Below are 13,544 nucleotides of genomic sequence, written 5' to 3'. Positions count from 1 at the left end.
CCACTTACCATAGGCAGAGGGCAGTAGAACTGATGAATTGTGTGCATGACGTCCAAGAGCATATTGTGCCCAACAATGAGTTTTCCCTAAAGAAAACAAAGTTAGGTTCTAGGTTCAAATTTACCCTAGGATTTGAGAATAGAATGTTTCAGACTCCACGAAAATTTTGTACAAACTAAACTTGCTTTCCCAATTTAAAAAAAGTTTAAGTATATGCAAATATAAAAATGTGAGCTGGGTTCATTTTTCTTCAATTTTGGAGTGTTAAATCCAGAATACAAAAATAAAAACGCCTAGTGATTTTTATTTCATTGATATTTTTTGGATTTTTATTAATTTCTCACCTTTGAGAATCAGAAGTAGTAAAAAAACAAAATGTTTTTTTCAGACAGGGTCTTACTAGGCTCCCAAGTTAGCTCCAAACTCGTAGGCTCCTGTCTGAGCCTCCCAAGTAGGGCCACAGCACTTGGCTAGAAGTAGTGAAATTCTTATTCTTTACTTTTTCTTTAGTCTCTTGAGCTGTTATATAATTTGTGAGCAAAACTTGAAATACATATTTTAAAACTACCCTTTAAAATAACCCACTTATCTGGGCATGGTGGTATATGCCTGTGCTAGCACTGGGGTGGCTGAAGCAGGAGGACTTCCATGAGTTCGAGGCCAGCCTGGACTACATAGTGAATTCATGGCCAGCCTGAACTAATAGTGAGACCCTGTCCCCAGTCAATCAATCAACCCTCCCACTTATTTTAAAAGATACAATTATAATAAATGCTAAAAGGCCCAAATTAAAAAAAATAAATAAAACAATAAAAGGCCCAAATAACTGATATATATTAAACATAATAAATTTTCATGTCCTACATCATTTATGTCAAAATTCACAAAGCATGGTAAGTATATTTCCATTACATTGCATTGCTTTTCAACCAAGTGAAGTACAATATATTTGCAATAAATCACTCTGTTCTGATAGAAATTAAACTACCCAAATAGAACATCTACTTAAGACTTAACTACCCCAGTGACACCATTCTTAACATTATGCATCAGGTCACTGCCCTGAATTTTTTCTACAAGGTCCCAACGGCTCTTCAGTGAACCAATGTTGAACTCATAGAGCTCTTTGAAATAAATAATCCTATACATAATCTCCCAAATCTCACATGCTGGGCTTCTGGCTCAGTATTTGTGTACACTGAATTCCTATACCAAGTTGAAATGCCAAGTACTGATTAAAATGATAGAGATGGTGGGTAGGGAACCCAGGATGGGTTCCCTAAACACTAATATGAGGAAGCTGAGAAGACAAAAAGTTGGAAAACAGCATCCTGACTAGATGCTGTGAGGCACAGAAATACTTTAATCTGGCCAACATGGTTTTTCTCACAGGTATGGATGAGCAATTTGGAACTATTTCATATGTTCACCAGGTTTAAGCAAATATAGATAAGACAGGTAATAAGAACTGCATTTCTCACTGTCAGAAATAAATTACAAATAAGAAAAGAGTAGACTTAAAATACACTTTGTGGTATTTAACTGGAATCTGATATATCACTATAAAGGGGTGGTAGGGTATAACCATGTACATAACATACTGTTGGGGATATGTTCTAAAAAACAAGTAGGAGGCAATTTCATTGTTAGGTAGACATCACAGAATATGCTTACACAAACCTAGACGAATTACCTAGGTGGTTTAGCCTACCACACACTAGGCTCCATGGGACCAGCCTGTTACTCCTACTCGAGGTACAAACCTGTACAACATGTTACTGTGTTAAATATTATAGGCAACTCCTAACACAGTGCTAAGTATTATTTTATCTAAACATAGAAAAGGTACAATAAAAATACTAAGCAACATGAACTTTTCAGCCCCATTATACTCTTATGGGAGCCCCACAGCATACGTACTTCACAGTTGACCACAACCTTGTTATCAGTGTGTACCTGTGCACACGCACATACAAACACAGTTTCCTCAGCATCCACAGGGCTCTGGTTCCAGGGTCTCCCATGGATATCAAAATGATAAAGCCCTAGAAAGTAATATATCGCAGTAGGAACTGAGGGCCAAATGTTGGTTTAGAAATGCCACTCTCCTATATAGGAACCACAGTCCTTAGAGAAATCACTGATTCTTGAGCTGAGCTAGGGAGAACACAAGATGAGCCTAGAACTTCTCGTGCCACTAGAAAGTAAGGAAGTGCTCACAAAGGAGGAGGCTTGGTCAAAGAACACAGGAGCCAAGCTGAGGAAGTGCCAATAGCCAAAGGTAGTACAATCTGAACAACAATGTAAACAAAAAAAACTAGATTATAATCCACAGGAAACAAATTCCTCAATGCAAACACATATACAAAAGGGGATAGCACTTCTTTAGAGAACCCTATAAACAAATGCAAAAAAAAAGAAGCAAATATAGATTCACCATTAGATACCCCAAAGTAATAACTTGTGTAGGCAAGATCTAACAAATACTAACACTAGTAGGCAAGAGTTTGGAAAAATACAGGTTTTTCCTAGTCTCAAAGTACCTCCTCCAAGATATTTATTATCTGCAGAAGAGAAAAACAACTTCACAAAACACAAACCCATCAGAAACCACCTTAACCTAGCGATCAAGGTCAACATCATGAATAGCACTTCTGTGGAATTCTGGCCAAAACCATGTATTTTCAGTCCAAAAAGAACACAAATCCTAAATGAGGGACATCTGACAAAGTATCAATACTCATTAAAACTATCAAAGTAAATACACAAAGACTGCCAAAGTGTAAGGGATACTAAGAGAGAATAACCAGCCAATGCAACATGGATCCCAGGACTAGAAAGAGAAAATGAACATAGAGAGAATACTGGTTAAGTCTGATTTCCTGGTTTTCATAAATGTACAATGGAAGTGTAAGATGTTAATAGAGATAGCTGTGCTAGTTGTCCATGGAAATTCTGTTGTGACGATTACAAGCAAAGGCTGGTGAACTGAGAGACTGACTAACCTGATCATAAATGAGGCCAACACTTGGACAGAGAAAGTTCAGAGTCAGCAGCTCCAGGAAGAAACAAGGGACCAGGCCAGCAGTGCTAGCCTGAAGAAAAGTCCATAGCAATTGTAAACTGCAAAAATAGTGTGGGGTTTTACTCCAAAAGTGATTCTTCTGCACAGCAGGTTAGAGCTGGAGAAGAAATCTAGTGTAGCATCTGCCATACTTGAGACAATTTAATCAGGAGTCATTTTGGGAAAGCCTAAATTGCTTAAGACTGAGCCACAAAACAAATACAGAAAAAAATCACTTTAGAGTTTCCACTGTTAGCCTACCACAGTGACTGGCTCTGAGACAGCCACAAGAGACAGTCACAAGGTGAAAGCTTGACACAGACCCCTTGAGAAGTTTAAGCTCAGGCTGGGAAGGACATGGGGCTCTACCCTTCATGGTAAGAAGCCATGGCATGTGTAGCTTTCAGAGGAAGCTGGATCTGAAAGTGCTGGCATTGAGTCCAGCAGTCTGCCCAAATTCCCACTGCACTGCCTACATGTAGCACAGAGATTGGCCGGGCATGGTGGTGCACGCCTGTAATCCCAACACTCAGGAGGCTGAGGCAGGAGGATTGTTGTGAGTTTCGAGACCAGCCTGGGCTACAAAGTGAGCTCAAGGCCAGCCTGAACTGCATGGCGAGACCCTGTCTCAAAAAGACAAAAAAAAAAAAAAAAAAAAGAAAAGAAAAGAAAAGAAAAGAAAAGAAAAGAAGATATAGCACAAAGATCAGTAGTAGGATTGCTTTCCCGTCTACCAAGGTGAGAAAGGACACACCTTTGCCTGGATGGTTGCCAGACTGGGGTGTACAGACAGACGGGCCACTGGCTTTGGGGGATGGGTGTTTCACAAACCCACTAAACATAAAGCTAGGGAGAGAAAACCATGACTTGCCAGATTCCAAGCCTGTACATCCTAAGGGGGAAAAAAAATCACTCATTCAAAAATATAGTAATTTTTAATTCATTTTTTAAAATTCATGGTTTTGGGGGGGTTTACAGTTTTTTCCTCTTTTTTTTTCTTCTAATTTTTCTTTTTTGTTTCTTTTATTTTACTACCTTTCCTTCCTTCTTTCACATTCTTTTCTGTTATTTTTATCTACTTCTATTCATTTCCTTTTACTCCTTAGTGGGATTCTTTATCTTACCTTTCTTCCTTCTCATTTTTCTATTGTTCAATTTTTCAAATTTTATTTTTTTCATTACAAACTTTTGTATCTTTATCAGTATAAACATAAACTTGATTAATCTTTACAGTAAGCTCTATGCTATTACTGCTGAATTCTCTTCTATTATTAGTGGAGGTATAGTCATTGCATTTAGTACCATGTTTTCCCAAAAATAAGACCAAGCTGGAAAATAATCAGCCTTGAAAACTAGAGATCAAAAATGCCAGCCCAAATCAGCCTACCTTTGCTTAATCTGCCGTCACTATGCTCTTGCCCTGTGGCTACTTTGTAAGACAGCTAAGGCAAGGATAAACTGATTGATCAATAGTTTTTAAGGCTGATTATTTTCCAGCTAGGTCTTATTTTTGGGCAAAGAGGGTAGGTATCTGCTATGTGTTAATGTTTGCTTTGTCTTAGTGATTATACTATAATTATAGATCTCTTTTCTATGGGTAAGGGTGGTACATTAGTGGCTCTTCTGATATGTCACTATCTGGTTTGTGTTTGACACTATTATTGTTGCTAATTTTGTTGCTATTGCCAGGGTGGCACAGTTGTTGGTATTAACTGGTTTCCTTCATAGGCTAATAACTGGATTACCCTTGTATCATTAATAATACTTCAGTCCATTCCCAGAGAACTGGGTTCTGGGCCAATTACATAGCATCTTCCTCTCCCAAATTAATACAGGTGATCAGATCTTAGGAAGAGGTAAAGGAATATAGTTAGCCATGCCCTGAGTATATCACTGAAAAGCAGACTAACAAAAGAGATCTCTGTACTATCAAAAAAATCTTAGGTTCTTGAGTATGTCAATATTGTGTTTGTTTTGGGTAATGTCACTGCTGCTGATTAACTTGATTTTTCAAAAATTGCAAAGTTGATGCTATTAATAGGTTTTCTCCATAGTCAATACCCAAATTACCTTTGTGACATTAACAACACTGGGGTCCATTCCCAGAGAACTGGGTGCTAGACCAAATATACTGCATCCCCCTCCCATATTAACAGAGATGATGGGATCTATAGTCAGTCATGCCCTGAATATATCACTGAAAAGCAGATTAACAAAAGACATCACCATACTAGCAGTCTTTCCACTATAAGCAGCCACATACCCAAGCACAAAACAAAACAGAACAAGCAAACAAAAAAACAACAGAAACATGAAAAGACAAGACAAAATAACTCCCAAACACAAAACAAAACAGAACAAGCAAACAAAAAAACAACAGAAACATGAAAAGACAAGACAAAATACCTCCCAAACTCCTAAATCCCCTGGAAGTGGCCATAGGGGACTGAAGAGAGAAGGAAAGCAAAAGCCAAACAGATGAATTACTCAAAAGGGTAATAGAGGAAATAATTTTTGTGAGCTTGTGGGCTCACAAAAAATATACCTAATTAAAAAATGGAGGTAATAAATGAAACAATAAGGGAACTTAGAGAAGATACTAATAAAAAAACTAGCTGGGGCCGGGGATATAGCTCAGTGGCACAAGTGCCTGCCTGGCAAGTACAGGTCCTGAGTTCAATTTCCAGTACCAAAAAGAAAAAAAGAAAAACAAAAAAGCTAGCTGAACTAACAAATGATACAAAACATGAATGATCAGTCAAGCTATGAACTAGAGTCCATGAAAAAGCTTCAAACAGAAATCCAGGTGATCCAAAATTATACTGCTAGGCATTGTACTGTCCCTTAGAAACACTGGTCCAGGATTACTCAACCCTACACAGGAAAGGATGTTGTAATGTTCCTTCCAAAACTCTTTAAGGGTTAAATGTATATCTGAGACCATCTAAAAACACTTTAAAAACAGTTCCTTGGTGTTTAGTTTCTTAAAGTTAGCTATAACCTGCTAGTCTATAGGCTGCAGTAGAGGAGTTGTATTCGGTGGGAAGAATTCTACTGAAAGCCATGGGAATTCTTCAGCCTATTTTTCCAAATCTCCTGGGCAAGCAGGAGCATTGTCCATGATGAGGACAGTCTTGAGTGGTAAACCTTTGTTGTAATGGTTGATACTCTGTGTCAACTCGAGAGGTTTTGAAGCTTAACTAAGTGACTCAGCAGTTCTACATCCTAGAATATAGATAGAGTACATGATATAGGGCAGCTGTTTGCTCTAGGATATTGTGATGGTTGATTCATTGTGTCAACTTGTGAAGTTTAGAAATTTAACTAAGGAGGGGCCAAGGGACCAGGGTCCTCACTTTGTAAGCATGCTGAGCCTGTGCAAGAGGGCACTGAGATGGTGTGAATGCTACACCCACCCTAGGGTGTAGCCTGCATACAATATAAGGGAGGAAAAGAGGCTTGCTCTTCCCCACTTTTGCTCTTGTTGCTTTTGTTGTCTTCTGCTGCCCTGAACTGTTGCCCCTCAGCCATGCCACCCTGCCTTGGAGCCAGCTGATTACTGACTGAAACCTGCACAACCATGAGCTAAATAAACCTTTGCTTCCTTAATTTTGGGCATCAGATATTTTTGTCTATTGCATATCAGCAGGACAGAAAGCCTCCCTGATCCACTCAAAAAAAGTACTCTTGTTACCCAGGCTTTTGTGTTAGATCTCCACACGACCCCTAGCCTATTCTTCATGACTTTGTGTTTTCTGACTACTACAGGGATCTCAGAGTGATAAACTAAGAGAGGCTTTATTTTGAGGTCACCACTCACATTGGCACATAGCAATAAAGTTAGCCTATCCTTAATAGGCTTGTAGCCTGGAATTTTCTTCTCTTCCTGGGTAATGTATGTTCTCCTAGGCATTTTCTTTCAGAAAAGGTCAGTTTCATCACAGTTGAAAACTTGAGAGAAAAAGCCATTTCTCTGTGTCACTGTTTTTAAGTGGTGCATGTAATTTTCAGCAGTTCTTTTATCAGCTCTGGCTGCTTCACCATGCCTAGTTAGACTATGAACCCCAGTTCTCACTTTAAAATTTGTGAAACCACCTCTTACTGGCATAAAATGCTTTACCATTATCACTTGTTGATGGATTATCCTTTACAAGATTTGCACTTACAGCCCTAGCTTTTTCATAAATTATAGACTCAGGCTATAATCTGCCATCTGCCTCTTGTTTATTCACACTAATAACACCTTTTCTACCTTGTCTAACATTGTTGACTATGACTTACTAATTTGAGTACTTCAGCAATGATAGCTTTCTTTTTTTGCGTGTTCATGTGTGTTTTTGGTTTTTTAAAGACAGGATCTCACTGTGTAGGCCAGGCTGGCCTTGAACTTACTACAGAGCGCATGCTGGCCTTGAACTCATGGCTATCTTCCTGCTTCAGCCTCTAGAGTGCTGGAATTACAGGTGTGTGCCACAGTGCCTGAGAACACTGGCTTTCTTATATAAATCTTTTCTCTTTAAGATTGTCAAGATGGTGGATTTTGACATGTTGTTCATATTAGCAAGATCAGTCACATGAACTCCACTCTCATATTTCTTCACAATTTCCTTCTTTTTGATTGTGATTGCTTTTTTTATTTCTCTTCCTTCCTTAGCTTCTTTTCTAGCATGTTTGGGGCCATTTTGATAGCAGTAATTGTAGCAATTATATAAAGCACTAACTGAATTCATGTCCACAAACACATACATCTGGGCTCAGACTGATGCTTATGTACACTTACACACACTTTTCTGGCATCATGAGTCTTTGTTTACAACCCCACAAGTGGCCAGCATTCAGGTGATAACTCAAGATTCTGGTTGTAAGTTAAACCTAAAATTCCCACTATAATACAAGTTGTTCATATGTGAGGCCAGTCATAACTAAGGGGTCCTATGTATCAGAATGAGAAGCCAGGGATGATTTCTTTTTTTTGTTTGTTTGTTTTTCTCCAGTACCGGGAACCGAACTCACGACCTTGCGCTTGCCAGGCAGGGGCTTTGTCGCTGAGCTAAATCCCCAGCCTGCCAGGGATGATTTCAAAGAACAATTCCTCAGAGACACCTCAAAAACAAGAGAACATGACAAACAGATTCAATAGCTGCCAGATGACACACAAAAAACCTAATCTGAGATTAATTGGAGTAAATGAAAAATCAGAAGAAAGGGTATAAAAGCCTTTTTACAAAAATAATAGCCCAAAACTTCCAAATATTGGAAAAGAGTTAAACACAGATAAATGAGACACATAGAACCCCAAATAACCATGACTGAGAAAGAACGTGACTATATCACATCATAGGCAAAATATCACAAGTCCCTTCCCATGATGCAATGGCTCTCCCACCCCTACCTCTCCTCCCAGCTCAGAGGGACAGGGTGGGAGCGTGGGGGGGGGGGGCTCACCAGAGGGGGGTGTCCCTGCTTCAGCACAATTTCTCAATGAATATTTAAGATAGGATGGAGATAGGATCTTTTAAATTTATGCTCACTAGGAAGTGAACATAACACTTTAATAAAGTTATGCTTGTATCAAAATTTTTTTTAAAAAATCAGAAGTCTAAAACAGAATCTTAAAAGCTCTTAAAGGAATTTTAAAGGAAAGCAATGAACTTCTAAAGGTAAACCCATTAGAATTACAGCAGCCTTCTCAACACAAACCTTATAGGCCAGGAGAACTTGGAGTGAAGTGTTTCAAGACTTAAAAGAGAACATCTTCCAACCCAGACTTCCATGTCTTACAAAATTATCTTTCAAAATTGATAGAGAAACAAGGTCTTTCTCTATCTATCTATCTTCTCTGACAAAGAGTACCTTAAGAAATTCATGACCACAAAATTCTGCACACAAAAAATTGTCAAGGATATTCTAGAAAGAACAATGAAGCCAACGATGTCAAAAAGTTTAATAGAACAGATACAGCAGGCAGAGTGAACAGTTAAGCAGAAAGTATGTATGTAGGAAGAATCAGGAAAGGAAAACAATGCAATGACAAGAACAACACAATATTTTTCACTAATAACTCAATGTGAATAGTCTCAGTTCCCCAATTAAAAGACACAAATAGAATAGATCAAGAAATAAAATCCAACAATATGCAGTATACAAGAAACATTTAAAATCAAAAAGAAATACACAGATTAAAAATAAAGGTTGGAAGAAAATATTCCATTAAATAGGAACCTGGGAAAAAGCAGAAATAGCTATACTAGTTACAAAGAAAGTGGATTTCGAGCCAAAACTGACCAAAAGAGGCAAAGTAAATCACTACATATTAGTTAAGAGAAGAATGCAATGGGAAGAGGTAACAATTATATATGCAAACACAGTACACCCAACTTCATTAAACAAACACTACTTGACATAAAAAATCTGATAAACACCAACACAATTATAATGGGAGGCCTCATACACTACTGTCACAAATAGATCAACTAGACAAAAAAAGCAACAAAGACATATCAGAATTAAACAAAATCTTTGAAAAAATAGACTTAATAAATACCTACAGGGTGTTCTACCCAACAGAACACACATTCTTCTCAGCAGTACATGGGACTTTCTCCAAAACAGATGTTAGCCCATAAAACATGATTAAGTAAAAACAAAAGGGTCAAAATTATCCCATGCATATTATTAAATCATAGTACAATGAAACTAGAAAGCAGTAACATAAGAAACCACAGAAATAATGCAAACAGGTGGAAATTCAATACACTCTTAAATAGCTATCTTCCTGAGTTAAAGGGAGATGTATATGTTATCAACATGTACCAACTCCCCACAAGAAATGTAATCATGTACTGCAAATATATACTAATAAAAATAAAAATTAAAAAGAAGAAAAAGAAAACAAATTCTATACTATTTTAGCAACTATTTTGTATCAAATCTGTACAAATTTTAACTTAAGAAAAAAAAAACCTATAGAAAACAGCCAGTGCAAGGTCCCGAGTTCAATTCCCGGTACCGGGGGAAAAAAAAAAAAAAAAAAGAAAACAGCCAGGCATGGTGGTGCATGCCTATAATCCCAGCACTCAGAAGGGTAAGGCAGGAGGATCACTGTGAGTTTGAGGCCAGTCTGAAGCACATAGCAAGACCCTGCCTCAAGAAAGAAAAAAAAAAAAAACTATAGAAAACATGAATGTATTTATATTGACTAGAAAATAATTTGGTGTGATATGACTATTTAGGGGCATTTACTTCCACTAGATTTATAAAATATACATATTGTATGCATATAAAAAAATATATATATATATATATTCCCCTACACCCTCCCAGTACAAACCCATGGGTGCTATACCATTAAGCTACATCCCTACCCAAGTTGCCCTGGTGGGACTCAAATTTGATGCCTTCCTGTCTCAACCTCCTTCAGTGCAGGGATTATAGACATGTGTCACTGTAACCTGCTGAATATATTATTTTTAAAATATGAACTTACAGGGGCTGGGGATTTAGCTCAGCGGCAAAGCGCCTGCTTGGCAAGCGCAAGGTCGTGAGTTTGGTTCCCGGTACCGGAGAAAAACCAAAAAAAAAAAATATGAACTTACAAATTTTAAGATATGTAACCTTCAAATTTTAAACATCTGGATCACTGGTAGGACTTTCCCTCTTTGCATACTTTGATGTTAACTATCAGTGGTCAGAAACATACTGTGTAGAAGAAGGTATAAGAGAAGAGCAAATACAGATACAGCAAGCTAAGGTATCAGAACATGGAGAAGGTGAACAAATACTCTAATCTTGAAAAAATTTTCTAATCTATCATAATAGTTATCTAAGAGCTCAAGGCCAACTGATGTCCCACTCTCTGTACTCTAACTACATTGGCCAAGTGTGTACAACCTGAGTAAGCGTGATCAGAACCATTTCTCTGCTTTTACAGATACTTGGGATCTCAGCGGATGTCTGCTCTGATTGCCTTATTTACATGCAAGAGTCTTCCTAGTGAGTCAACCCCTTTCTTTTACAAGGTTCTGGAAGTCGTATTTGCCCCCACATGAGAACAGCAGTGTGTCTCCCCTCCAAGGCCCATGTATTCCCAGGGCTGCACTTCGTAAGCCATGGAACTCTGTCTGACAGGATCCTGGTGGCCTTAAAACTTCCTGATATAAAGCACAGCATCTAAGGGACATGATGATTCCTTTGCCCTGGCTCAATTGCTCAAGAAAAAGAAATGCTCAGACTCCAAGTAACTTAGCATCCAAAGAGGCAGCCTAATAAAAACCACTGGTAGAAAGATCCAGTTTATCAGTGATCATGTGGATGCCTTTTATCAGAAAGAAAGAAAGTGAAAACACTTATCATAGAACCCTCTAGCACACTTATACCAATAGCCAAAAAATTTGTAAAATTTATCAAATATGATTAAGGCTATCAGATGTAAGATTCAATTACAAAAAAATTCAGTTACAGTTATATATAAGAATTCACCATGACATATTTTTTTTTAAATTCTTCTACTTGAGGAATAAAATACCTACAATGATATATGATTATTTCTTCTCTTGTTTCTTATTCTTATTCTCCTTATTGGTTTTGAAATTTTTTTTTTTTTTTAGTTTTTCTCTGGTACCGGGAACCGAACTCACGACCTTGCGCTTGCCAGGCAGGCGCTTTGCCGCTGAGCTAAATCCCCAGCCCTCTTTATTGGTTTTGAGAATAACCCTTAGTTTCATGCAGCCATGTAACATCACAGTATAATCCCTCTATCAGTTTTTTCAAGGCTTTCTGAAGCAGTGTATTATATTAAGCCTATTCTATTTCTTTTTGCTTTCTTCTTTTCTATTTCTACTTCTATTTCTTCCTCCATACCACGTAAACACTCTGACCAAATGATTAATTTGCAATGGTGATGAGGCACTTCACCTTCAATATTAGGTTAGGCAATGTAGCTAAAAACAAAAAATCTGCTTCACTTACTGAATTGGCAATGGCATGAATGACTCTGGAAAATCCTACAGCATCATTTAGTTCCTCCTAATTAAAAACAAAAACAAAAACAACTATTGAGTATATGCATATATTCCTTATTTGAATGAACTAAAAAACTAGCCAAAATAAGAAAAGCACTGAAATGTGTATCAAATTAGCTTTGGTGTCATATGCTTTGTACCCATCATCCTAAATAACCGCCTCTAAAATGATATACGCACTCACTATTCTTCTGTTTTAGGAGGTGGAATAAGCAAGTGAAACATTAAAGACTAGGTACTAAAATAACAGTGTCTACAGCTTACCCACAAGTTCATATAATTTGTTAAATTTTCCTGGTACCGGAAAAAAAACAACCCCCCCAAAAATAATAATAATAATTGGTTAAATTTCCAAGTCCATCAGGATGTCTTTTTGAAAAAATCAACTTTAAAAAGTGGCCACCTGCTGGCTAAACTGTGATGCATTACATTCTGAGGAAACCCACCCAGTAGTTGACTCAGAATTTTTTTCCTCTGGATAAATGCATTTTCTTTTCCAAAATATTGAGAGAGCAGCTCTCTGATATTCATTCCCACTCACTTTCTTCTCTCCTATTTTCTTCCCAACAGTGTTTAAGAGGTTCAGGATCTCTTCCCCCATGTCCTTAACTCTGAGCCTTATGCAACCACTGTCCCTTCCCCATCCTGTTACAGCTAGCTTGCTTAAATGTTCACTGGTTCCAGTTTACCTCCCAGGTATTACCAAGTCCTCTGCTCTTTGGCTTCAACTTCACTGAAACTGCCAAGCTCCTTAAAACAACCCCCAAGACTAACAAGTATTGGAGAGGATGTGCAGAAATTGGAATGTTTTGTGTACCGTTTATAAAGCTGCTATGGAAGACAGTATGGAGGTTTCTCAAAAAAAAGAAAGCAGATACTTGCACACTCATATTCATAGCATCATTATTCTAAATAATTAAGCTAATTAAATATCCATCAACAAATGAAAGAATAGACAATGTGGTATTTCTATATAATGGAATATTACTGTGTTTTAAATAGGAAGGAAATTCAGACACATACTATAACATGGATGAAACCTCAAGGATACTGTGCTGACAGAAATAAGCCAGTCACAAACAGTATGATGCACTTATACGAGGTACTCAACTAGCTAAGTTCAAAGAAAGCAGAATGGTAGTTGCCAGGGTAGGGAGAGAGTGAACTGTTTAACTGATAGAGTAATAGCCTTACCTCATAAACAGTTCTGGAGAGAGATGGTGGTGATGGTTACAAAGTGACATGAATGTACTTAATGCCACACTTTAAAATAGTCTTAAGAGGATAGATTTTGTGTTATGTATATTTTGCCACAATTAAAAAGTCCTAAATTAAAAAAAAAAGTTCTAAAAATGTATTAACAATGACAAACTACTTGCAGGGTTCAACCCAATGGCTATGTCTCAGTCCTTACCCTCACCTCTCAAGATCCTCCAACATAGCTGGCCACCCTTCATCAG

General features: G+C 37.6%; 1 protein-coding gene across 4 annotated transcripts in view; it reads right to left on the bottom strand.

Moving 5' to 3' along the window:
- Parn (poly(A)-specific ribonuclease) overlaps positions 1–13,544 on the bottom strand; it is a 165,358-nt gene that overhangs the window by 126,046 nt on the left and 25,768 nt on the right. For all 4 annotated transcript variants that reach the window (XM_013517837.1, XM_005391140.2, XM_005391134.2 and 1 more), the window contains 2 exons: positions 12,032–12,088; positions 9–86 (listed from right to left, as the gene is read on the bottom strand). In XM_013517837.1, coding sequence (XP_013373291.1) covers positions 9–86; positions 12,032–12,088 — 135 coding nt within the window. The remainder of the gene's footprint in view (positions 1–8; positions 87–12,031; positions 12,089–13,544) is intronic.

Source organism: Chinchilla lanigera, unplaced genomic scaffold (assembly GCF_000276665.1).
Source record: "Chinchilla lanigera isolate Chin_1 unplaced genomic scaffold, ChiLan1.0 scaffold00041, whole genome shotgun sequence".
Classification (NCBI taxonomy): Eukaryota; Metazoa; Chordata; class Mammalia; order Rodentia; family Chinchillidae; genus Chinchilla; species Chinchilla lanigera.
The sequence above is the reverse complement of the archived record's forward strand: the minus strand, read 5'-3'. Positions and strand labels throughout refer to the sequence as shown.